Source organism: Cladophialophora immunda (assembly GCF_000835495.1).
Source record: "Cladophialophora immunda strain CBS 83496 unplaced genomic scaffold supercont1.3, whole genome shotgun sequence".
Classification (NCBI taxonomy): domain Eukaryota; kingdom Fungi; phylum Ascomycota; class Eurotiomycetes; order Chaetothyriales; family Herpotrichiellaceae; genus Cladophialophora; species Cladophialophora immunda.
In genome coordinates, this window is record NW_015622543.1 from 5,585,782 (window position 1) to 5,609,432 (window position 23,651).

Here is a 23,651-nt window from a genome sequence, read left to right on the forward strand (position 1 = left end):
AAGCTCAGAGCTGGCTTCAAAGCCGGCGGATTGTTCTCCACTGACTTTTCACCTACCATCCTGCAGGTCACCAGATTCACCTTGCACAACATGGAGATGCAAAGTTTTGGTTCTTCGTAAACAAGCGCACAAAGGCGGTGGTGCCGGAGATGCAATGGGGAAATTCTGGGGTAACGCATTGACCTCACGGTCGGAATCTGGCCGGGCGAAGCGGTAATTGGATGTTGGAAGAGGAGTAAAATAGCGAGACCAATTCTGCCTAATTCATGAGATTCATGGTATTGGTGCCAGCCTCATTGCTCAGGGACGACCGGAAAGCGGCACTTTGCAGACTTTTCGCTAAATGGATCGAGAGTATTTCATCCACAGAGGATGAGTGTCTGGCGGATGGCTCGGCTATTGTCCCGCGTCGACGAGAGGGGGTTGCGAAGTCTGGCGAAGAGGGTATATCATCACACGCACTTACTCCTTGGGAAGATACATGACGTTGAAAGAGAACCTCGTATCGGGAGGATGGGGGCGAGGGCCAGTGCACAGAAACGGATTAACCTTACTCCGCGATTTGGCCGTATTCAGCAAGTCGCCCGGCTGATTCACGCCGAGTTCGACGCTTAGATTGTCTCTGGGTGTTGGTCTTCAAACGTAGTAACAACATGATGCCTTTGTTGATTTGAAGATTACAGAATTCAAGAACCAGCTCTATTGGATACAGGCTTCCAGTCTCTCTCCTACGTGATCGTGGACACGATACTGCCACTCCGAGCCGCCAGCTCGACTGCCTGATCATGCGTCCCCCTACGCCGCCGCCACCGCCACCGCCAATCGGCCATTTCGCACCTAAACCTCCCAAAAGTCGCAACCTATCTAGCTGCCGAGCTGCCAAAAAGTCAGTGCGGGGTTATTCAGAGTGAAGAGAGATTTCTTGTTGCAAGTTTACCTTGGAAGATGGAATAAAACGCGTTATGGCACCTCTCTGCTTCACTCACAGCTGAGCTCTCAGCGGCGTTTTGACAAGGCCGATTGCCAGGTCGCTCTGCTTGCCCACATGATCGAGAAGTGGACGATCAGGCTTATCGACCTTAACATCGATACTCAATGCCGCCCACGGGTCCGCCCGGAGGGGCAAGTCAATGTATAGTTTCAGCGGTGTAAGTTCTTGCGTTCCCCTTGCTGTGGACGGTGTCAGCAACGGTCTCAAGCTTGGGGCACCGTGTTTCCTACTCTCATCACTACCGCTTTCACAAGCCATCTTTGGCGCGTTCTGAGTGCCAGTCATTGTCGCTCTTGCCAGACTGGTTGTGGTGTTCGATGTGCTGATCGATAAGTGTCTGTCGCCAACAGAAACTTGTCCCGTCTCTACTGATTTTCTGTATGATTGACTCTTTTGACAGCGTACAACAGGAAGGGGGGAGTGAACATCTCAGCGCACTGGTCATGGTTCAGTAGATATCTGTTTCGACAGGTTGATCACTTCATCCCATCCCTTTCTCGGGCGCAGTTAAAGCAGCCCGCTCTGATTGAAACTATTTCGCCACTCCAATCCGCCACTGTACCAACACCAGTTACTGGGCACACGAGCTTGACTGAGTGGGTATGCTGAACACTGGCTGGGGTACAGATGCCCTCGTCATCAGACCATGAGCGGTATGTTAGTTAACGTGGCGAGGTGTTGACCTAACATACCCTGGCAAACACAACCGCCTCCTGACCATGTCTACCAACTGCAATGGCAGAAGGAGATTGCCCCTCGGGTTCGACGTATGCAGCGGCGTTGACACATTGAGTTCCCTGGGTTGAATCCTTCGGAAGACTGCATGACCGCGAGTCCCAGGCACTATGCTGAAACAGAAATGACAAGCAAAACCGCGAGGAATTGGACCAAAATGATGGTTGATAACGAAAGCTGGGCCGATTGATAAGGGACTCGAGCCAATTCTGAAAGAAGGAAAGAAAAAAAAACCAGGTTTTTGGGGTAGTTTGTCAATGCAGTGCTGCGGCCAAGGCGAACACCAGCGGCCAAATTCTCACATCATGCCCGTTGGGCCATGGCTCCGCAATTTGACCAGCTGACATCCAGGCATACAGCGCCTGAATCCTCAAGATTGAGGCTCAAGTCACGTGTTTTCAACGATTTTGTGCCACAGCAAACATGGGCGAGATTCCATCTTCCAGAGGCCAGCAAAGGTGAGAAGGTCAAGAGAATGAATGGGTATGCGTGTACGAGGTACCTCATGGCAGCCTGGACGAGAAAAGGCCCCCAAACCTCGTACCCGGTTGTTGGATGAGTCATCGGGTAAATATGTTTCCATTCTGGGACAGAATGCCATATGCAGTCGACAACGGACCTTGTGCATCGGTCGGATCGGAAAGGGTTGGCCATTAAACGCACACAATTACCTCGCATCTCGCCTGGTCCGGCCACAGTCATTGAGAAATCAGGCCCAGAATCCAGACAGGGAAAGTCTTCCACCTGGCGCTCGGACGACGTCCACCCTCACCACAGTCCAACAAATGAAGGATCAGCTCCAGCCGCCTCTTCTGGGCTATATCTTTGACTGGTGGTTGCTCTGCAGTCTTTCTTGGCCTAACACTAGTATTCACAGGTGGAGTGGCGAATGGTTTTTGTTCAATTCGTACACCAGCATTCCGAGATGCTGCCTGTATGCAGCTACTTGTACATCAAGCCAGTTGCCACAATAGAGCCCAGATGTTCCACCTATCCCGCCGCCCTCGCGGTTTCTTTTTATTCTCCCGATTGACACCCTTATCCGAGTCCAGTCAATTTGTCGCTCTTCAGTCCATGCGCCAAAGGAAATTGTCCTGGCCGAGTTTTAAACAGATGGCCCGTGATTCACTCACCGAAGCCCCTTTAGAAGACGTGCCTCACGAGCGTCTTCTTGTTGATCTTGCCCATGGCGTTCCGCGGAATGCTCTCCACGACCTTGAGTTCCTGCGGAATCTTGTAATTCGCCAACTTATCCTTCAAGGCCCTGCGCATATCCATTGCTCCCCATTGCTTGCCTCCCTTACCGCCGCTCTTCCCTTTCTCACTCAGAACCACCACCGCCGCGACCTTCTGACCCCATTGCTCGTTCGGGATCCCCACTACCGCGGCTTCGGCGATCTCTGGGAGCGAGAGAAGTTCCCGTTCAATTTCCAGTGCAGAAACCTTTTCCCCGCCCGTTTTGATAATGTCGACAGATTTGCGGCCTCGGATGAAGTACATTGGCCCATGAGCCCAGGATTGCTCGCTTTTGCCGGTTCCCGGCACGAGTTGGCGGATTGCCACGTCTCCTGTTTTGAACCAGTCTCCTTTTCCGTCTTCAGACTCGACGAATTCTGCCGCTGTAGCGGAGGGGTTGCGGAAATACTCCTTAAATACAGTCGGGCCACGGAGTTGGATTTCCCCTTCTCGCGGGTCGCCGTTCTGATCCGTTTCTTCGCCCGCTTCGATTACTGTGCCTGTCTCGGTATCGACGAGTCGTACCTCGACTCCGGGTAACGGCCATCCAACCGAACCGTCCACTCGATCCTCAAATGCCAGTCCGCAAGATAGTGCCATGCCAACCTCCGTCATCCCGTAGCGCTCGAGAAGGACGTTACCATTAGAGAGCTCTGTCCAGGCTTGTTTCGTTGGTGCAGGGAGCGCTGCAGAACCAGATATATTCAGTCGGAGGTAGCGAGGGGTGATCGCGGTGCGGGTTGCGGTCTGCATTTCCGGGGGCAGAGAAGAATGAGTTGCCAGCAGGCGATTATATATCGTCGGAACACAGGTAAGGAAAGTTATAGGTCTTTTAGCTTGATCTGGAGAGGAAGGAGAGGTGTTGGGGAGGAACGGTGCGGCAAGTCGCTGCCACACCGTATCCGCATTAAATGGGTAGGCGAACTCGATTGCTGAACCGGCCATAAGCGGAGTATACAGCGCGTTGATAGTGCCATGGATATGATGCAGTGGGAGAACGTGGAGGAGCAGGTCTGAGGCGCTATATTTCCATGCTTTGATCAAGGAACTAGATTGTGCCGTCATGTTGGCCATAGATAGAACCACGCCCTTGGGACGATTAGTGGTCCCGGAGGTATAAAGCATGAACCCTCCATTTTCAAGGGCCTTGGAGCCAAACCTGACATTCTCGGCGGACAGTGCTCCGGTTTCAATCTTGGACAGAATTTCCAGTCTCGGTGCATGGTTTATTCCTTCTTTCAGCACCTCTTTCGCCTTCTCTTGGAATTTCTCCGTCGAAAGGAACAATGCAGCTTCGCTATTCTCGAGGATGTATCGGAGCTCGGAGCTCGGGTGAGAATGCGCCAAGGGGAGGGCGATTGCATCGTGTGAGAGGATTGAGAGGAACGTCACTTCGAGCATTGTTAATATCAGCAGCACGAGGATTGCAGCACTGGTCCCGCACCCACATAATCATACCCGTTTTCCGCCAGAAAAGCTATTCTCTCACCTACCAGAGATCTTCCCCCAGCAAGAGCGGTCAACTTGTCCTTTGCGGCAGCAACATCATGTAGTAGACTGCCGTAGCAGAAGGTCCTATTAGAGGCACTGTGTATTATTGCAGGAGACTTTGGGTCGTGATTGGCAATGGCTGCGAAGATGGGAGAGGAGGGAAGGGTGGAGGCCATTCTGGCCGAGATTCCTCGGGGGCTCTTGCATATCGTGGAGGGGAATGTCAAGGCGCTTGAGGAAGAAGCTGTCCACGACGATGCTGCTCCTATACGCCCAGCAGCTCTTCTGAGCTGAAAGTTCGCCGCATAGATGAGGCGACAGGTTGGAGGGGTAGGACCCATCCCAGAACCATTGTCGATTGTTAGCTCGCTCCCGAAACTATCAGGCTCGAGCCCTAGTCTCGAAATAATCTAAGAAGAGAGTAAGAAATATTTGGGACGCGGGTGCAAGATTGTGGTGAGAATGGTATGGAGGGGACGGAGTGTCGAAAAGTGCTGCAGCTCAACACATTTTCCTCCCTATTGGCGGAGTATCCGGAGCTGCCCAAAGCTCACTCACGTGCTACGCACTCACTCCGGCCCTCACCAACTTACATCACTCTTTTCCTCCGCACACATTTGCCCCCTTCGTCCTACTACGGACTTGACCATAGAGATTGCCCATTATGCACCAAGGCACCGCAGGTGAAGAGTCGTACGCTGGCTTTGAGCTCGACCTCGTCCTTTATCCACGTTCTTTTGGCTGGGTAACTCACCTACTCCTGAGGTAGTATAAGCTCTCTAATCGACCACACAAAAGGCCCAATTTCTTGCCCAACTTTTCTTTCCCTTTGAAACTAAATCCGTATCTCTTTTTACTGTCCTAGATCATGAAACGCCCTCGTGATGAATGGTGCGAACAAAGCCGACTCCGACTCAAGCTATGTCAAACGGGTCTCTGCACTACCAGCCACCGTTTCAGATGGCATCCGAGCCGGCTCTTTGGCTGCTCAGGCCTGGGCTACAGCCAGAATCCTCCAGTCGGTGATCAACAAGCAGCCTGGATAAAGAAGAATGAGAATGGAAGTTATTGCATCGCTTACCTGACAGAGGACACCCTCATTATGAAGGATCGAAAAAGAATATCGGCTCTGCAAGGAATTACCTCGTCGCAGAATATCTCTCTCAAACCTCGGCGATTTTTTCTAGACCTGCTCCATCGGTGACGCTCAAATCCCAGACACTGAAAGGCCGGCTAGAAAGAGAGAGCAATAGAGGCCACAAGATGAACATTGACCGTGGACACGGTGACTGTTTCTAAAGTCGCCGCAATGGCTGAGGTGTTGAGACCACCATAGGCTTACCCTTCTGACACATTGACCATACAACTAGAGCATGCTCAAGCTAATTCCTTTGTATCTACATACGCAGAGGGGTGGGTTTCAAAGCCCGCTAGCTCCGAGCCCGCAACGATCTTTCGAACCTCGACTTCCTCGGCGTCACTGAGATGTATATCAAGCGCTGCCCAATTTTGCTCCAGATACTTGATCTTCTTGGTTCCGGGAATCGGGAAGATGTCATCTCCCTGCTTGAGAACCCATGCAAGAGCCAGCTGAGCGGAAGTGCATCCCTTCTTGTCCGCCAGAGCCTTGAATTGATTGACGACCTTGAGATTCTTCTTTAGGTTGTCTTCTTGGAAGCGAGGAACCCACTTGGTGCGGATATCGCCTGTCCCAGAAATTGACTCCGTGCCTGTCACTGTTCCTGTGAGCAGGCCGCGGCCAATGGGCCCGAAGCAGACGACAGCAACCCCCAGCTCTCGGCAAGTCTGAAGCAGGTTGGTGCCGCGTTCTCCTTCGATGTCAAGCACAAAAGCCGAGTACTCAACTTGCACCGCAGCCACGGGTGCAATTTTGCAAGCACGACGAAGGGTGCTCGAGCTTAGCCCACACAATCCGATATGTTTGATCTTGCCTTCTCTGAGATGCGTTAGATACTATCACGTTGAGAGAAACAGAAAAGAAAAGAAAAGTCGGCAAACTTACGCTTTCAGATCCGCCATTGCTCGCATCGTTTCCTCGATAGGCGTTTGCGGGTTGATATGATGAACATAGACTGATTGGCTTAGCATCAAGAACCGACGACAATTCTCCCGATGTCATATTTCAAAAAGCTCATATCGCCGACTTACATAGGTCAAGGCAATCGACGCCAAGCCGCTTGAGATTCTCGTCGCAGGCCTTCTTGCAGTACTCAGCAGAGCTGTCGAATCCCTTCAGCTGGAGATTCTCTCCCATGAGGATTCCAAATTTCGATGCAAGGAAGATTTGGTCTCGCTTCCCGGTGCGCTGGAACCACTTGGCCAGCACTTCCAGATTGTCTCCGTAAATGCTGCGATTGATGAGTGTCTCCTCCCAGGGCAACGTGCTCGGAGACGTACTCAGCAGTATCCCAGAATGTGTCTCCCAGCTCAAGGGCGCGGTCCAGGATGCTGAATTGCTTTTCGTCATTGGGACGGTCACCATGAGCACCAGCAATCGTCATCAACCCGAAACCCATTGGGGGAATGCTTGGGCCATCTTTTCCCAGCTTATGCAGTGGAACCGGCTTCGTGGCCATTGTTATTTACTGTGAAGTAGGTCAAGGCTGATAGGGAAGGGAAGAGCGTCAACTCTTGATCTGATTATAGTACAAATTCCGCCGGTGTATGGGAAGGAAGGCAAGGTATTTATGGTCTTGCAGTGCAGATAGTGCCCGGTATTAGTGGACGAAGCTGGCTCCATTAAGTCCATGGGCTCACTCGAGGGTGAAAATCCAACCCAGGATATACTGCACAACTCGGTAAGTGTGTCGTTCCATTCAATATCTTCTATGTGGACGGAGCTTTGGCTTGGATGTCTAGCCAATCATCGCATTGAAACCCCGATCCGGCCAATGACGAGGCTAGAGCCCTCTGGCGGTGCCCCATATCAAACTTTCAGCCAATCATTGGCCGATTTCCTGGAGCGACAGACAGAGCATTGATTTACGGCCCGGCTCCTTTGCAAGACTCTTGAACTGTGAAACTTCCTGGAACGTCGGGTCGAGAACAATGGCTAACGGCATGCATAAGTAGCCACATTAAGACTTCTTTCCTGATGGGCGGAGCTGGTCAGCCGCACAAGCCGAGCATTCGCGGTGGCGCACGCCGAGTGCAGGTGAAGACCGGCTGCCGAACTTGCAAGTAAGTCTCCAGGTTGCGTCGACGGCGGTATTGAGCAGCGAGAGACGGGCTGACAACTGCAGGGTCCGGAAGATCAAGTGCGACGAAAATCGGCCAGCCTGCCGACGGTGCGTTTCAACTGGTCGAGTTTGTGATGGCTACGGGGTGTTAGGCAGCGAGGTGAACTTCTACATTCATCCGCTACGGGCCCCGGGTTCTATCGGCAGCGTTGGCTATCTGCAACGCCCGCGTGTCTACCCATTCACTGGAACCACAGAAGAGTGGCAGTATCTTGAGTGGTTCAAATACCGCACATCCAAGAAAATCCCCGGCGCCTCCATTCTGGCGTTATGGGACCCGCTACTCTACTCGGCGTGCTGGAGCGAGCCCGCCGTCCTGCACGCTGTCCTGTCCCTGAGCTCTGTCCACAGGCGGGAGGTCTACGAGAGCGACTACGGAAGACGGGTGTGCGACACTCCGGACAAACAGGAACGGTTCACCCTGCAGCATTACACCAGGGCGATTCGTCATCTGCAACCGCCCTTCGCGATCAGGGACAAGGCATCGGCGCGGACGGCTCTCATGACCTGCTTCGTGTTTGTGTGCTTGGAACTTCTTTGCGGTCACTTGGCGACTGGGCAAGCCCATCTCGAGAACGGGTTGAGGCTCCTCAGGGAGTTAGCAGTGCCCGTCACCGAAGGCAATGGAATTTTGCTCTTCGAGCTTGTTCCCGGTTCCATCGACGACGCCATCGTCCGGGCCTTCTGCCGCTTAGACCTCCAGTCAAAGCTATTCAGGCACTGTTATCGGCATCCGTGTCAAGTTCTGCAAATATCTGAGGATTCGTCGTCATCGTCGTCGTCGCCGGCGATTTTCCGCTCCGTCAACCAGGCGTGGACGCAGATCGAGAAGATATTCGGCCGCGTATTCCATCTTACCGAGTTGGCGCGCCGCCAACAACAAGTTTCTCGCCATGCCACCGTGGAACAACCATCGTCCTTGGAATCGTCTCTGACACAGATCCAGGCGGAGATATCCAGGTGCTTCGACACCCTCGAAGCGTCCCGAAACTCGATGCAGGACCAAGACTCAAGAGGTCTGGCTTACGGCCTGCTGTTCACATACCACCACATGGCGGCCATCATGGCGGACACCTGCCTGCGCGCCGACGACGAATCCGTCTTCGATGTGCATACGCAGCGATTCGTCTCCATCCTCGACAGAGCCATAGTCATGTGGAAAGCAGGCCGGGCCGAACACACGGTCGCAGGGCCGCTCCCATGGCCGCGCATCCACATGTCGCGGTCCATCGTCGACATCGGCTGGATCGCGCCGCTCTACTACACGTCCCTCAAATGCCGGGCCCACCGCGTCCGGCTCCAGGCTATCCGGCTGATGGAGACAACGTCGTACCGAGAAGGCATGTGGGATTCGAAAATGGCCTCGTCGGTCGCGCGCCGGGTCATGGAGATCGAAGAGGGCGACTTTTACCGGGACTTGGGACCGGTGGACGACTTCGCCCTTTCCAGCTCTCCGGGGATCCAGGCCCTCTCGTTACCGACATCGCCCCCGCGGAACAGGATCTGTGAGCTCCGCATGGCCTTGTCTGATGGCCCCGCCGATCCTATCCTCTTGCACTACCGACAGGCTCAAACGGCGTGGAGAGATACGTTAATATTCACAGGCGGCGGCAATGAACGCAGAGATCTCCAACAGAGCCAATCTACTGCTTCCCTGCGGGAATATCTGAATGGTACAGAGAATTCGCAAGCATAAGACTTTGCCGTAGCACCCATGCAGTCAGGGCTCTAACTGAGTCACTGGTCTGATCGGGGTTTCGACGCGATGATTGGGTCGACATGATTACAAGCCCAAGGCCAGCCACACCGAAGAAACGTATGGAATGGAGATTTGGTGTGTATATAGCCACAGGTGACGCCGCAATTGGAAAAGCCCGAACTATACGGAGTACTTTCGAACAATTACCTTTCGCACTGCATCTAACTACCAAGCCTACAATCCATCCTGTCCATCCTCGAGCAAGACTGAATCCCAGCATAATGTGCCCTGAAACACCACTTCTCCAGATACTCCCGCTCGTCCACGGAACTGAAACCCGCTCTGGTATATATTTTACTGGTGCAAGTCGTTCCTTTCGCTACACGGGACTGTCGCAACGCTTGGGTGAATGCTTCTAGGAATGATGCGTTCGCCGAAGAAGAATTTGTGGACTTCGACCACTTTCTCCTTCGTGGCACTCGATCGTTTGGCGTATATATGGCTCTCCGGCTGTGCGGTCTGCGATGTCCGCTGGCTGGCCGTTGCAGAGGAGGCATCTTTCGCTCCTGCATAATGAAGGTTGATCTCGTGGCAGAGGGTACGGGAGAATGGCTATACCGATGTCACTGGTTGTGACGGAGCATCGATTCAAGATCTGGCAACTATGCAGACAGTTGTTCAGTCCACTGTAGAGAAGAGGTGAAAAGGACACGGTACGGTCGATAAGAAAGGTGTGGGTGGTGCAGCGCGGTACTGCGGCGGCTGCGCTTTCTGGCCAACTGCGCATCAAATCTCAAACAGTCGAGCCAGTCTATAATAGCTTCCTTCGTAACATCCTGCATTCTCATTATTGAATAGCTCCAGAGGCCTCCCTTTGCCTCATCCACCTTGTAAACAGCGTCTTACTGCCATACACACGATCGGGCTCGCATTGACACCGACGTCCCTATTCATATCGCATCCTCAATCTGGAATCTGACCAGAATGGAGCATCTGGTCTCCCTTCCCTTCAAGTCCAGCATGCGGATAAAATTCCAGCCCGGGGACACGTACATCAACCTCACTGCAGCAACGGCAAAGATAGGGTTTATCGCAAAGCTGTCGTCGCTCTTGATGAGCATACGCAAGAACACCAGCTCGTTGTCCTCATACTCCCATAGCAGAACCTCATCCCAGACGGGATCCGTGGGTGGTGGGTTCTCACCTCGATGCAGCAGCCCCAGCTTGTGTTGCCTGTAGTGTGCCGTCTTACGCTTCGGAGCATCGTCCTCTTCGATGTCAGGATGGTAGAGTTTGCAAGTCAAGTATGGCTTGATGTCGCCCGCTTCACGCCCTTCTGGCACAGGCACATCTGAGGCTCCTGCGACGTGGAGACGGAGTATCTTCCTCCTTCCGGTGTTGAGTCTGCCAGATCCGCCCGCTCGGAGAGCCGCGGGCTTCAACACATATCCATCTGTGCCGCTGAACAGCGCCTCGTTCAGCTGGATGCTGGCCCCGAACGTCTGCCAATTAAGGGCACAGACTTGGGCTCCAATACCCCAGAATTGCACCGGCTTGAGGTTTCGTGAGGAGATCCGCGTGCCCTTGGGATATACCCGCATCAGATGTCGGGCGTTGTGTCGAGCAATTTTATCGTTTTCGGCAGGCATGTGCTCTTTAAGGCCGGTCTCTGAGACGTTGATGAGGTGATGATGGGGTGCTTCCTTGAGCCCGGCCTCGCTGTACCATGTATTGTCGCGCGGTTTCACTGATTGCGCGTAGACGCCCAGCTCGGCCAGTTCAGGGATGATGATGGTGGGCGCAGCCTTCTTCTTCTCGTTGTAGGCCTTTCTGGCTTGCTTGGCTTCTTCATCCTCATCATCCGAGTTTGAGTTTTCGTCTTCGCTTTTGGATTCATTGGGGAAATGGTATTCGACGATGAGAACGACTTTGGACCCAAGCTCTTCGAGAGTCACTTGGTCGCCCGCGCCTTGCTGCTCCTCGTGGCCCTTTTGCCGGACAGCCTTGCTCAGCAGCCGGTCGCCCCAGACCTCTTTCATGATTTCGACGAGACGCATCTGGCCATGTGCATCGCAATGGTTCTCCAGAGACAGTAAGATGGGGGCTGCTCTGTACCCTGGCTGAGAGGCCGACTGGGCAGCTTCCTGGTCGATCACGTCGCGGATCGTCTCACACACCGCGCGGAACGGGACGTTAGAGACAAGCGTGTAGCCATGCGTGACCTTGGGTTCATCTTTGTTTTCCTCGTTGTCCCAGGCATCGATCTCCACGCAGCGCGATCCAGTGTTGAGAGCGGTCCTGTAGGCATTGGCAGAAGAAGTGCCGTAAAGCTGATGAGCCACCAAGTAGGTGTTATGGCTGGAGCTGATAAAGTATTCTGACAGTGGATGGGACCGATCCGTGATATGGGGCGGGACATTGATATGCGGCTTGCTGAGGAGCGCACGGAGTGGCTCGGTCACTTGGTCTGCATTGTCTAGAGCGGCATCTTTCTCGGAGAGGACATGGTGCTGTGCCAGATACGCCTTGAGGGCATGGCTGACTCGGAGCTGGTGCTTGGTGATGTCGGTTTCGCGAGAGGCGTGGCCGCCGCCAGCAACAGTCGAGGCATCGATGACGTCGCCAGCATCCTCGTTGTCGATTTTGCCGTTCTTCTTGGAGAACGGGTTCAGCTTGGCCATGTGCGAGGCGAGGTGGGACGAGGGTGAGTCGGACATGGTGGACAGGGAGAGCCAACCTCAGCGTGATGAGTAGAGAGTAGATTGGCGAGCTATGGTGGTAAGAGTTGTTCTCATATCCCAGATCATCAGCGGTGCGCACGCCACCAAATAAGCTCCAAGGCGACGCAGCTGAAAGTCCGTCAGATGAGAGACAAGAAGGAGCAGAAGGATGCTCGGCTATCCCGGTTGTATATTAGTCTTGTAAGCAGTTTCTACGAACAGGACGTCGTCGTTGTATTGATCCTCTTTTGCTACCTCTGAATCTTTCAAACCCTTCTGAGACCTCTTGTTACACTCCTTCCCCGCCAAAATGAGCTGACCCCAAGATAGCCGTGGATAGCCTCGTGGGATGCGCTAGACGTCCTTTTGTCCCGACGTAGAAAATTCCACATTTCAGCTTCTGCTCCTCCGTACTCTGCATTTCCTACTACAGCCAGTTCGATCCTGAACATCCTGTCCAATTTCTCCGCCCCTACTAGCATTCAGCCGCATCAGAAACGTCTGGACAGTAGCCAAATGAGGCGGTATGTGACTGCTGGCGCCTCTCTTTGCCGTGCAGTATCGACAAGAAGGATGGCGAGCAGCTCCACCACCCCGGTGGAGGACACGATCCGGAGAAAGGTGAGCTTAGATCCAGCCTCGTGGTCGTCGGTAAAAGTCAGGAAGAAGGCCGTGGCGTTGCTGGGCCCCAAAGACACCTTCCCCAGTCTTCTCACGCATCAAACAAATCCCCTTTATGCAGCGTCTAACTAGCAGGACAGGTAACAGAGGCCTTGAACCCCACAAGCCTCACGATTCGGAACGACTCGCATCTCCATTCCCACCACAAGGCCATGGCAGGCTCGACTTCGAAGGAGACGCATTTCTTGTGAGTGATGCTCTGTTCGCCTTGGACCTTTTCAGCCTCAATCCGGAGTTCGCAAGCGTCACGTCTTCGCCCAATGAGTTGAAAGACATCCCTATTAGCAACCCAATTCCATGCCGGCCTCGTCAACCAACTCATGTATATTGCTCCGCTTGAGGATCATCTGCATCCCTCTACAATCATATCCATCCCGCTTCTTAACTGTTCTTTGTCTTTTCCCTACCCGATATCCCCTATGACCTCCCCAGATTCTCCCGCTTTCACCCTAACGCAAGACCAGTCTCGACATCACATCGCCGTCATTCCAATCGAAACCGCAGCCGGCGCGGCACCGGATGATCTACGCGCTGCTGAAAGAGGAGCTCGACCGGCCAGGCGGGATCCACGCGCTGCAACTCCGGACCAAGACGCCGGAGGAGGTGGAGAGGGAGCTCGCGAGGCAGAAGGCCGCTCAAGGCGCGGCGGCGTGAGTGCCGACTCAGGGCGGATAAAACTGGCAAGACGACAAAAATACCGGGGGTGTTTTTGGTTATTGCACCGTGGCTTGTTCTATCAGGAATCAGGGGGTTCATTCGAACCACTTGCTCGCTTCCGCTGTTGACAACACCCGTCGGTATCCCTTCTCGAATGGCTCTGCTCAGAGAAAGACACCTCTCTCGTTTGCTGGAACAGACACGGCCAGAGTAGAGAGCACCTCCATCATGCTGGATGCGGTGTCGAATGTAGACCCAATACACGAATGCTCATACTTGCCTACCTACCTAGTACGCAATACCTCCTACATGCGTAAACAAGATCACCGCTCCAAAACCACTCAGATAGTGATCCTTTAAATCTGCACAGGAATGAACTGATCTCCTCGGAAGGAATGTACAGATATTACAGAATCCCCTATGCATTCTCCCCCCCATTGCTCTTTGTTTCAGTCACTCCCTGCACGACACACGGCATACAGTGTTTCTGGACTAGGATGGACTGTATCTGCCCATGTACCCGTCTCTTGCGACCGGTGAGCAGGGTCACGGTCGATCATGTTACGAGAAACCGAACGACCCGGCTCGTTCTGCCTCTACCGCTGCAATTGCAAAGAACACGAACAAATCTTCATCGAAGAGAACTCGAAAGGAATTATTAGCGGCTAGTGTGTGTATCTAATGGGCGTTTTGATGCTGTACAATGTCACCCGACCAACCAGCCCGAAGTCCCCTCCGTGGACAGAAGGAATCGAAAACAGACAAATGAGCATTTTGCGCCGGCTTTTTCTGCGAAAACATATGAGATTCTGAAAACCCTCCCTGCCACCTTCCCTGGCCCGCTCTATCGCGCTCCGATCCTCCTCACGAATGCGAGTCGCGTCGACTCTCGGGTGATCCAAAAACAATCAAAAATAAAGGGCGCATTGTGGTCTGCTTCACCAATGATAAATGCCGTCCACCTTTGACGGACATCAAGTCAAATGTAGACTTGCAAGAATCAACTGCATTGCGGAGTTGCCCGTTCCATGCATGTCACGATCCCCGCAGGCGACTGAAGATGGTTTTGTGATTCAAGACGGTGGATTGCTGTTATTGCCGTCATACTAATGGTTATTCGTAACCGTAACAGCCACCGCCACGACCACAACGATAATGATGATAATGAGCACTGGATCGAGGTTAGCTCGCTCACGCTGGCGAAATCCGAGTCACACTCACCAACAATGCCCAAGCATATCCACTTCTTGCGGCGGGCAGCGCGGGCTTTGACAACCGCGCCCTCGAGCTCAACATTGGCCTTGGCCACGTGCTCCGCGACTTGCTCGCCTTGCTCCTCAATCTGGGTGACTGCAGGCTCTTGCTGCACCACCAATGCCTCGAGGTCCTGGAAGAGCTGCGCAAGCTCGATCATCTGTCGCTCAATCTTCTGGATGTCTTCATGACGTTGAGAAACGTTCCGAGCCACAGTCTGCGCTTCACCGCGTCGGTCGCTCTGGATCAATGCAGAAGAGAAGATTTGCTGGTTATTGGGATCTTCCACAGCTTCGCGCACTTCTGCGTCTGACGCGTCCGGGCGGACGATACGGTATTGTCTGGCCATCTGTTCTTGAGACGCTTTCCGGAATTCCCGCTCGACCTGTTGGTATTGGTTGATGGCTGTCTTCAATCTTCGGTCAACCTTGCCGACTTGAGGAGCATTGCGTGGGTTTCCGGATTCCGGCTGTTGCTTGATGCCCTTGACGCGGCTGACGAGACCGCGGTATTTTGTCATGATTGTATCACCCATGCGATCGACTTCCATGCGCAACGGCGACTGGGCAGAAGTGTTGGTGTCGGCCAGGTATCGAGATTGAAGGCCCTTGAGACGCTGCAGGTCGGCCTCGATTTCATCAATGGCCTGGTCGACAGCCCGGCATTCATTGAGGATTCGGTTTGGGTCGGCGCCGTTCATGTTTCTCATTTCTGTAGAGGATATTCATCAGTCACCAGTTACTCAGGAGGTATCGTCGAGCTTTGTGTACCGTAACCGCCTTGCCGCTGTTCATCCTGAGCATAATAGCTGCTCCCTTGTTGTTGGGGCTCCGGGCGTTCACTGTAGTTTCCCTGATTGCCGTATGCTTCATTTTCTTGGCCTCCTTGAGCGTAAGGATTTCCTGCTTGTCCGTAGGGATTGTAGGTGCCGTAGCCCTGGCCGCCTTGTTGATAGTTCTGATTGGACCGATGTAGATGTCAGCAACAGTTGTCAAAGGGGAGTGCAATGCAAAGGCGATAGATTTCCATTGACTGCATTTCAGGGGTTGAGGGGAGGGTAGGGCGACCCAGTCTCCCTCGGGATGGTAAAGACATACACTCATGATGCCGGGAAAATGAGGCGGGTATCAAAAGGCGTATAGGTGACAATAAAGATTCAATCGAGGGCTCCGGTAAGCGCAGGAAACCGTGTATCAGGAAACCCTGGAAAGGAGGTTCACGCGCAACTGCCTCAGGTACGCGATACAGGAATCGAAGAAAATGGGAAAGGAAGGAATAAAAGGAGGAGGATGATGAAAGTCTAAGATGGAGGTGGAATCAGCAGCGGCTGAATAGAAAATCTGAAAGAAGAAAGAACTTGAAGGTGTTAGAGAGATGGCGGGCTGAGTGATCACAGCTGCGAGGAATCTGATCAGCTCGGGACGGAGTTGGGAGGGAAGGAAGCGGCGCGCGAGGGAGCGAGCTGCAGAGAAAAGGAACCCTGCGACCCTGGGTGCAATTCTGACGACTCTTCCATAGGGGAGCCTAAAGTGCCCCTCGGACCTAGCTCGCCCTACTCGAGGAGCTGCGTCCAGGCTTCGACCCAAAAAGTCTGGGCACCCTCTCTGTCTACGCCGCATGCCCAGAGAAGCCCTCGGGGCCTCGGGGCCTAGCGCCTCGCAGCTGCACCCTGCAGTTGTGTGGTGGGGACTAGAGTGTGCGCACTTCAACCTGACTGCGGCTGTGCTCCTCCAACTACTACTCGAACCATACAACAAGCCCTCACAGCAAACGTTCGTTGTCGACAGCATGATCATCACTGGGTCGTCTCAGACGCAAGTCAGCGCTTGCCCCGTCCTCCCTTGCCTATTCCGACCTCGTCCGGATGAGATAATTTGATGGATTCTCAAGGACCAGGTAACCACTCTGACAAACCATTGCCTCGCTACAAGCCTGCATTGCTCCTCGCACCCAATCAAACCACTCCCAATCTTACTTTAGCATGGGGAACGATTTCCTCCTTCACCAGTGTTGCCAATAACGCCTCAGGCTCCGAAAAAAGAGACGGATCGCTGGCGTGGGGATAGTCACATCAGAAACTGTTTCAGCAATTGCCTGAAAATTCTTGCCCATGTCGGACAATGCTATAGGTTTTGTGGTGATTGTGGTTGTCGCCATTGAGGCATACTCGTGGCTTTTTCGCCGCAGCCACTATCGAGGAGTCGGAGTAAATCTCACATCGCCCCCCGTGATCCGTTGTGGCGTGAGATACTCGTAGGCACCGACCTTTGAATCCCAGCTGCCTGGAGCGAAAATCACATCTCGAAAGAGATTTTGACGGCCCCAATGGCGACCGATCAGTGACAAGCTCTCCGCCACGACCCCCACAATGGTGCTAGAGCCTCGCTCCGTCAGATCCACAGTCTCCCAGGGGGTGCAAGGCTGCGACATTAAAGCCATGAGCATTGGCTAGGTCCAACCCGTCACCACCTCTTTGATTCATCACCCCCCCTCCATTCCTTCTCCGTGTAACCAAGACGACGTTTGACATCTATTACCGTCTCCTCATCACCTGTGTTCTTGCCAATATTGTCGGATAACTTGATTGCCGGTCTGCCGCCCGCCTTGGACAACTTGATGACGATATTCATTGGTTTGGATTTGGTTTCAGGGTTCGACTTGTGCTTATAGTCGTTGGTGAAGAATGTGCCTACCCCAAAGGAAGGCTTGAACCCGCTGGCTTCTGCCAATGCTCGGTATTCGATGCATTTTTCCACGTTGAGTGCGTCTGAGAACACAATACTCTTGTTGGCCACCCCTATTGACTTGTAGAAGGCATCAGCGTTCTTGATATATTCTTTGGGATCTCCAGAGTCCTGTCTGATGCCTGCAAAAACTTCAGCGTAGGAAGGCTGATCGGTCGCCGGATGGCTTTCGTCGGTGTACCCGGTCGAATTGTCGCGCGAGGCCGACGTCCGGGCCGGTATCCGTTTCTTGAACGCCTTGAAGAAATCGGGCGTGCCGAACGTATCTGTGAGTGCAATGCCTAGAACTCCCTTGCCAAAGCAGTCCAGCCAATATCGGAGGCCATTTTCATTAGCATGTTCGTAGTCACCCGTAAGGGCGGCGATGCCCATGTACCACTCGTGTGCCACTGTCCCAACCGGTGGGATGCTGTACTTCATCGCAAAGTACACATTGCTCGTGCCCGACAGCTTTCCAGGCAGGTCTTTCTCGTGTGAAGCTCTTACTAGACCTTTGATCACGAGATCTTGGGAGTGGAAATCGCGTCTCCTCCGAGAGCCGAATTCCGAAACAACGCAGCCTGCGCTGAATAGCCGCACTCCTTTCTCGTATGCCTGCTCCTCTTGTCCGTCGTAATCCCAGTCCCTATCAATGAACTTGAAGTATGCTTGACTCGTCAGGGCAAGGAGGGGGATTTCATAGAGGATTGTCTCGACCCACAAGCCCGAGACGGTAATGTGGAGGTCTCCGTACGGTCCATCGACTGGCTTGAATTCGAGATGTACTTGCTCATTGGGTCGGAGTTGAAACTTCTGTAGGTACTCCAAGTAGTCGGCGGTCAGGTATGGACAGTGCTTTCTGAGAAATTGCAACTCTTGCTGTTCGAGTGTGATATTCCCCAACTTCGCAATCTGTTCTCGCAGCCAGGCGACGGCTTCTAGATCCAATCGCATCTGCGGAGTGCGATTCGTGAATTTATATTCGACATCGACCGAAGGAAAGTACTTGAGGATCGCACATTGCATCGTCAGCTTGTAAAGGTCGGTATCCAGGAAAGAGAAGACGCCTTCTGGCAGCTTTGGTTGTGCCATCTTGACAAGCACGAGACCAGCCCAACAAAGACCACATCTGAGAGCTGGAGGAGAGGGTTTGTGAGTCTGCCTCTAGGCTTCTAATATGCAGCCGCCTGGGAAGCGGAAGGTACGTAGCACAAGGTCCAGCAGAGACCGTAGTGCAGCGACAATGTCAGTGTTTGATGGGAGACTGCGCAGGCACTTCCTCCAGAGACGACGTGTGACATAATGTCGCAGATAAAGCGACCGCCACTGTTTAGCCGATCGCTGTTCCCCGCATACGGAGTACCCCCCCTCAAGCATTTAACTATTGACTTTATCCGCGCCCTCCCTAAGCATTCTATGGAAGTCTAACGAAATCTCAATGACCGCTGCAGACCATTTGCTTCATGTCCTGTGGAAATATGTATCTCTCAATTCCTAGGGTCACAGGATGAACACTGGCGGACTAAGATGTGTTCTTCAACGCAACTTACAAACGCTGCAACTGTCTGCCTGAAATCAATGTCATCAGCGGCCCGTTATCCGGGCCTTTCTTCTGAATGAGCGCAAGAACCTCCCTTGGACTCTTCTCGCCGTTGGCAATCTTCAAATACGATGGTATTTGCAATGCGCGTGACATAACGCAGAAAATTCATCCCCGCGCCTTAGCTCAATCCAAACACTAGGTACTGATCCGATGCTGCACGGAACGAGCAACGCGAAGTTCGGCCCCCAAAGCCCTAGTTGTCTGGATGCCAACAGGGCCGGAGTTGGTGACAGCTTAGCGAAGACGCCCAAGAAATACAAGATACGAGTACTTGAGGGAGCCTCACCAATCCATCCTCTTGCGTCTGCCCACATTCATGAGCTTCATACTGTGCACCACAGCCAGCAGAAGAATATCCACAAGCTCTGGGGATTGCAAAGGCGTGTGCCAGCTAATCTGAGTCTCTAATGAGGGAATGAAGGATGGTTGAAAAGTGACGCTGGTAGTCCGCTATTGGCGAAGGAAGAGCAATGCCTTCGAAGTTTTACGCCCATCTCCCCTACTCCCACTCTCAGGAAGAATGGCCTGATCCACAGATATACCTCCATTGTTCCCCCCGGTCCTCTGAAAGGTCTTGCGCGAAACAACCATGCCTGATCTTGAGCAGCTTCGTGTAACTGCTACATCATGGCTACGGATGATACCCCTGTCCGCTCTCTGAATCTGCTGACTTGTGGGCGGCCACAGGGGGATTTGCTAGAGGCAAAGTACACCGCCGGACTCTTTATTTTCTTTGCACCATGGGTTGATGTACTCGCCTGTGTTCCAACGAGCAGGGCGTTGCCTGTGCGCCACCTAGCACACTAGAGATGCCTCTTCCTTAAGTACTCGGACGGGAAGGTATAATATTGTTCGAGTCCCCTCCTCTCTGTTTCTTTTCTCTCTCTCTCGCTTTCTTCACGCACTGCACCAGGCTCTGGTTCTCAATCTCTCTCATCTGAGCCATTTTCTCGTCTTCTTCTGCCATTCTCATTCTCTGTACTCTTGTCTTCAAGATCATGTCGTCGGCACCCAACACAAGTCCCGCGAGTGGGAGGAGCACGCACAAGAGCATGGCTGTCTCGTGCACAGGAGTTGATGATGCTGTTGCGGCTGGCGTGGGCGGCGCAGGTCAGTTTCAAGCACAGTCTTCCTACCTGGGATCATATTCTGAAGCGTGGCTCAGATTCCTCTCCGGAGGGCGTGTCCAGCCCACTTCTTCGCTATACCAACTCTCCAGCTGGGAGCGATCCATGGCATCCCAACCGGGCTGACCGCAAGCACTTTAATCACCTTATTGCCGAAGTTGATGCCATCCTATCTGCAGTCGAGGGTATTGGCGCAGGGTACTGATTTCACCGGCGGGAAAGTGTCAATCTCTGGGAGACCCCTCCAAGTTCATGGCTGGCCTGCGATCTGAATTTCTCTGGTCTTGTATTTTGAGGTTGCAGGATTATTACCCCGCATGCGATCTCGCGTGCCCCTCTTGATCACGAAAATCCCTCATCTTACCAAAAATCGTGGTGTTGATGGTTGGTCGTGGTCATTGTGCGCTCACCATGCACCCTTGGTGGCAGGCAAGTCCCCGTGGAGTCCTGGCTGGTCTGCCATCACCTTCATGGTAAAACTGCAGGATCGTCGAGTTATCAATGAGACATACTAGAATATGTGTTCTGAGGTGATTTTGAAGTGGTGTTGACTTTATTGTCGTGTTGCGTTGGGCTTTTGCTGGAGGTGGTGTAACGGTTGGAGCTGTGATGTGGTTGCAGGCCAAGTGGCCAGACCACAAAAGCGCTGCAGCCAAACTTCAAGAAAACGGGGGGATCAATCTGGCGTGGAGCAGCGCTGACGCCCCGACTAGTGTGGGCATAGTCCGAGCAGTCTGACAGGGTTAGCCGTCTGCACTACTGGTCAGACAAGGTTGATTTTCGGATACTACAACGATCAACTGGGGTTTCAGCGCTACAACAAACCCTCATATCACCTAGATCAATACTATAGTAGGCTGGAGAAACTGCTTATTATATCTGGGTAGCTTAATTTTTGCGCACTTACTATAGTATCAGTCGTGAGAAGGAGTTGATTTTAGTCCGCAGAATGAACTTGTGTCAGTGTCTTGATTTACATGTTATTTTGTGTCAGACTGAATAGGGTTTACCTAAATTGCCGCCGAGCCGCTTGGTCGTGTGCGCGTGGCCTTCAGGAAACCATCCAACCTCACGGAACACTGTTGCGCTTTCTAGCGCTATTTCATCCTGTTGAGCGAAGCGAAAACAGGTATACGGGGCAAAAATTTCCAAAAAGCCGCGGATCTGATTGGTCGGGAAGAATAAACTCATCCGATTGGTGAATTTCTGTTACAGTCACGTGGTATTAAACTATCTGACCAATCACGTAGTAGACTCAAATTTCGCGCTTTCTGCGCCATCGCCGTCACAATAATAACACACTCGCAATCGCCGATTATTTCACCATTGAGATTTCGTCCTATTCTATCTCCTTAAAGGGCTCTTATTTAAGTGCTAACTACCTCATCTCCTTGACTAAAATACTCGTAAGTGGCGCGCTACCTAATCCGTTTAAGCCTCCGGGAATACCTCCTCTATATAAGTAGGTACCTCCTAATCGACCTAATCCTTAATCGAATACCCATAAAACCTACTCCGACTGTGGCTAACTCAAGCCTAAGGAAGACTTTAAGCCTAAGCGAGGCAATAAGGAGACAGCTCGCAAGTATTGACTCAACAGGTTGCCTTAGGGAAGGTTTACTCTACCCTACAGCACTATTTTTCAGTATTCTGCTTGACTATTCCAGCAACTCTATCGAACTGCACTCAGAAAGTCACCACCACCTTCGACCCCGACACCCCTGCTCGCAACTTATCAACAGCCCTCTGGATATGTTCGACGCCGTGGCCGACAACATCCGACGGCGGCGCCGGCTGGATCAGACCTTGCTCGAGCGCCCGCGGCAGGAAATCTCCGTATATTGCTTTCCCGAGCGCCTTGTCTTGCAGGAGGATCGACACGGCGTAGACTTGTGCGGATCAGCTTAGCAGTAGTGGACAGATGATAGCACATGCGGTGTTGCGAACTTACTGCCGTTGGCTTGCACGGTGGCCGGAAGTTCCTCGACGGGTGGCAGCACCGACGCCATCTTGCCCCCCCCCAGCTGAGCTAGGACCTGTGCGACGTTCAACTGTGTATCCCTCTTCGCAACAGCTGGAAAGAAGACTCCAAATCAGTGTCCGGCCGGCCTGATAGATGCCATTGTAGTATCAAGACTTGAGACTTACCATCAAAAGCGCCGCGACAGGTATACTTTTGCAACGCGGCCGTCAAGTCCCCCACGATGCCCGGACTCGAGTGGTCAAAGACCTCGCTCGCGCCCAGCTTCTTGCACAAGTCAAAGTTCCGCGGCGAAGCCGTCGCTATGACTGTATACTGGGCGGCCACAGCCAACTGGATCGCGGTGGCGCCGACGCTGGAACTGCCGCCCCAGACGAGGATCGCCTCATTCCCAGGCGAGCCCTTCTCCGTCGCGTCCACGGGAGACCTGAGACCCAGCCGAGCCTCGTGGAACAAGCCGATGCTGGCGGTCGAGATGGCCAGCGGCAGGACACTCGCCTCTTCATACTTCATCCCGTCGGGGATCACGGTGCACCCCACGGTCGGGACGACGGTGTACTCCTGGAACCCGCCGTGCTTGGGCTCATTGGTAGCCAGGCCGATGGCGTGCGCGAGCACCCGCTGGCCCTTTTTGAACCGCATGACCCCCTCGCCGACCTCGACGACGTCGCCGGCGACGTCGTTGCCGAGGATCCTGGGCAGTGGCCCGGCCGGAAAGGCGCCGTACTGCATCATCCAGTCGACGGGATTCATGGCGACTGCGCGGTTCTTCACGAGGACTTCATCGGGGCCCGGCTTGCCGACCTCAGAGGGTCCGACCTCTAGCGGCGAGTTTACTTCGCGGAGCCATGCGGCGCGGTTTGTCAACGCCATGGCGGACACTGTTGTGGTGTTGTGTCTCCTTATGTCTTCAGACAACGCGAGCCAATAATCCAGATCACCCTTGTAGAAATAGCCCACTGAGATAGATCTCGGTATCCAGCGATGATATATGTATTTGTAATAAACACACAAGGCTGTTATATCATAATTTATACCAGGTACCTTAAAGATCTCCACAAAATCAGGCCCGCTGAATGTGGTGGGCCTGACATCATCCATCGCCCATCATGCACGGTCTGGCATGGCAGACGGACTCAATGACAGCATTGAGTAATTAGAAGCCTCACTCACATTGGCAGCCACAGTGACGGATGCACTCGTGTTCTTTCTCGCTGCCCACTCTCTGTACTCCATTCCTGCTTAGTAAACCATCACTCACGGCTTGAATAGGGTAACGATACCGGCTAATGAGATCGGTCTATCATTTGCGTACTACTCGTGCATAAGAGAAGTGGAGTACGTCCGGAACAAGTAACTCATTGGAAGCGTCAAAGGCTTCCAGCTCTCTTGAGGCCTCAGCAGTCCGTGTGCAGCGCTACTGACACTAGGACCAATGGCAAGTTTGCTCAGGCGACACAACGCGAGCCTTCTGTTTCCGTTTCAAGGGAACC

General features: G+C 53.2%; 9 protein-coding genes across 10 annotated transcripts; 3 read left to right on the forward strand and 6 right to left on the reverse strand.

Annotated features, from left to right (window-relative positions):
* Positions 1-657: 657 nt before the first annotated feature.
* Positions 658-2,714, forward strand: PV07_06277 (uncharacterized protein). The gene is made up of 2 exons (XM_016393235.1): positions 658-1,146; positions 1,392-2,714. The coding sequence occupies exon 2, from the start codon at positions 2,206-2,208 to the stop codon at positions 2,698-2,700; it is 495 nt and encodes a 164-aa protein (XP_016250754.1). The 5' UTR covers positions 658-1,146; positions 1,392-2,205; the 3' UTR covers positions 2,701-2,714.
* On the reverse strand, positions 983-1,503 carry PV07_06278 (uncharacterized protein; the record flags this gene model as incomplete). The annotated part of the gene is made up of 2 exons (XM_016393236.1): positions 1,222-1,503; positions 983-1,170 (listed from the first exon to the last, which is right to left on the reverse strand). The coding sequence occupies exons 1-2, from the start codon at positions 1,274-1,276 to the stop codon at positions 983-985; spliced, it is 243 nt and encodes an 80-aa protein (XP_016250755.1). The 5' UTR covers positions 1,277-1,503.
* Positions 2,364-4,931, reverse strand: PV07_06279. Of its 2 annotated transcripts, none has more exons than XM_016393238.1 (2): positions 4,456-4,931; positions 2,364-4,353 (listed from the first exon to the last, which is right to left on the reverse strand). In XM_016393238.1, exon 2 carries the CDS (start codon positions 4,085-4,087, stop codon positions 2,870-2,872), a length of 1,218 nt encoding a protein of 405 aa, XP_016250757.1. In that variant the 5' UTR covers positions 4,088-4,353; positions 4,456-4,931; the 3' UTR covers positions 2,364-2,869. The 2 variants fall into 2 exon arrangements, with proteins under 2 accessions (XP_016250757.1, XP_016250756.1); XM_016393237.1 differs by having other exon boundaries at positions 4,407-4,931.
* Positions 4,932-7,568: 2,637 nt separating this feature from the next.
* PV07_06280 (uncharacterized protein) lies at positions 7,569-9,409 on the forward strand (the record flags this gene model as incomplete). The annotated part of the gene is made up of 2 exons (XM_016393239.1): positions 7,569-7,654; positions 7,717-9,409. The coding sequence occupies 2 exons, from the start codon at positions 7,569-7,571 to the stop codon at positions 9,407-9,409; spliced, it is 1,779 nt and encodes a 592-aa protein (XP_016250758.1).
* A 686-nt stretch (positions 9,410-10,095) lies between these two features.
* Positions 10,096-12,415, reverse strand: PV07_06281 (uncharacterized protein). The gene has a single exon (XM_016393240.1). It carries the CDS (start codon positions 12,127-12,129, stop codon positions 10,363-10,365), a length of 1,767 nt encoding a protein of 588 aa, XP_016250759.1. The 5' UTR covers positions 12,130-12,415; the 3' UTR covers positions 10,096-10,362.
* Positions 12,416-12,607: 192 nt separating this feature from the next.
* Positions 12,608-13,794, forward strand: PV07_06282 (uncharacterized protein). The gene is made up of 3 exons (XM_016393241.1): positions 12,608-12,753; positions 12,894-13,000; positions 13,278-13,794. Exons 1-3 carry the CDS (start codon positions 12,649-12,651, stop codon positions 13,465-13,467), a joined length of 402 nt encoding a protein of 133 aa, XP_016250760.1. The 5' UTR covers positions 12,608-12,648; the 3' UTR covers positions 13,468-13,794.
* Positions 13,795-14,111: 317 nt separating this feature from the next.
* PV07_06283 (uncharacterized protein) lies at positions 14,112-16,254 on the reverse strand. Its single transcript, XM_016393242.1, has 4 exons — positions 15,822-16,254; positions 15,495-15,681; positions 14,692-15,435; positions 14,112-14,641 (listed from the first exon to the last, which is right to left on the reverse strand). The coding sequence occupies exons 1-4, from the start codon at positions 15,825-15,827 to the stop codon at positions 14,577-14,579; spliced, it is 1,002 nt and encodes a 333-aa protein (XP_016250761.1). The 5' UTR covers positions 15,828-16,254; the 3' UTR covers positions 14,112-14,576.
* A 473-nt stretch (positions 16,255-16,727) lies between these two features.
* On the reverse strand, positions 16,728-18,737 carry PV07_06284 (nicotinate phosphoribosyltransferase). The gene has a single exon (XM_016393243.1). The coding sequence runs from the start codon at positions 18,537-18,539 to the stop codon at positions 17,187-17,189; it is 1,353 nt and encodes a 450-aa protein (XP_016250762.1). The 5' UTR covers positions 18,540-18,737; the 3' UTR covers positions 16,728-17,186.
* A 3,034-nt stretch (positions 18,738-21,771) lies between these two features.
* On the reverse strand, positions 21,772-23,148 carry PV07_06285 (uncharacterized protein). Its single transcript, XM_016393244.1, has 3 exons — positions 22,326-23,148; positions 22,129-22,251; positions 21,772-22,066 (listed from the first exon to the last, which is right to left on the reverse strand). The coding sequence occupies exons 1-3, from the start codon at positions 23,029-23,031 to the stop codon at positions 21,864-21,866; spliced, it is 1,032 nt and encodes a 343-aa protein (XP_016250763.1). The 5' UTR covers positions 23,032-23,148; the 3' UTR covers positions 21,772-21,863.
* Between the last annotated feature and the right edge of the window lie 503 nt (positions 23,149-23,651).

What these genes read in the sequence shown, in the direction of transcription:
- PV07_06277 (XM_016393235.1), top strand. Translation starts at nt 2,206, where the DNA reads ATGGGTATGCGTGTACGAGGTACCTCATGGCAGCCTGGACGAGAAAAG.
- PV07_06279 (XM_016393237.1), bottom strand. Translation starts at nt 4,794, where the DNA reads ATGGGTCCTACCCCTCCAACCTGTCGCCTCATCTATGCGGCGAACTTT. An exon ending in AAACGGGTATGATTATGTGG is followed by an intron (nt 4,354 to 4,406) that starts GTGCGGGACCAG and finishes CAATGCTCGAAG; the next exon opens with TGACGTTCCTCTCAATCCTC.
- PV07_06281 (XM_016393240.1), bottom strand. Translation starts at nt 12,129, where the DNA reads ATGTCCGACTCACCCTCGTCCCACCTCGCCTCGCACATGGCCAAGCTG.
- PV07_06282 (XM_016393241.1), top strand. Translation starts at nt 12,649, where the DNA reads ATGAGGCGGTATGTGACTGCTGGCGCCTCTCTTTGCCGTGCAGTATCG. An exon ending in AGGACACGATCCGGAGAAAG is followed by an intron (nt 12,754 to 12,893) that starts GTGAGCTTAGAT and finishes CTAGCAGGACAG; the next exon opens with GTAACAGAGGCCTTGAACCC. An exon ending in TCGAAGGAGACGCATTTCTT is followed by an intron (nt 13,001 to 13,277) that starts GTGAGTGATGCT and finishes ACGCAAGACCAG; the next exon opens with TCTCGACATCACATCGCCGT.
- PV07_06283 (XM_016393242.1), bottom strand. An exon ending in ACAGCGGCAAGGCGGTTACG is followed by an intron (nt 15,436 to 15,494) that starts GTACACAAAGCT and finishes TATCCTCTACAG; the next exon opens with AAATGAGAAACATGAACGGC. An exon ending in GATATGCTTGGGCATTGTTG is followed by an intron (nt 14,642 to 14,691) that starts GTGAGTGTGACT and finishes ACCTCGATCCAG; the next exon opens with TGCTCATTATCATCATTATC.
- PV07_06284 (XM_016393243.1), bottom strand. Translation starts at nt 18,539, where the DNA reads ATGGCACAACCAAAGCTGCCAGAAGGCGTCTTCTCTTTCCTGGATACC.
- PV07_06285 (XM_016393244.1), bottom strand. Translation starts at nt 23,031, where the DNA reads ATGGCGTTGACAAACCGCGCCGCATGGCTCCGCGAAGTAAACTCGCCG. An exon ending in CTGTCGCGGCGCTTTTGATG is followed by an intron (nt 22,252 to 22,325) that starts GTAAGTCTCAAG and finishes TCTTCTTTCCAG; the next exon opens with CTGTTGCGAAGAGGGATACA. An exon ending in CACCGTGCAAGCCAACGGCA is followed by an intron (nt 22,067 to 22,128) that starts GTAAGTTCGCAA and finishes GATCCGCACAAG; the next exon opens with TCTACGCCGTGTCGATCCTC.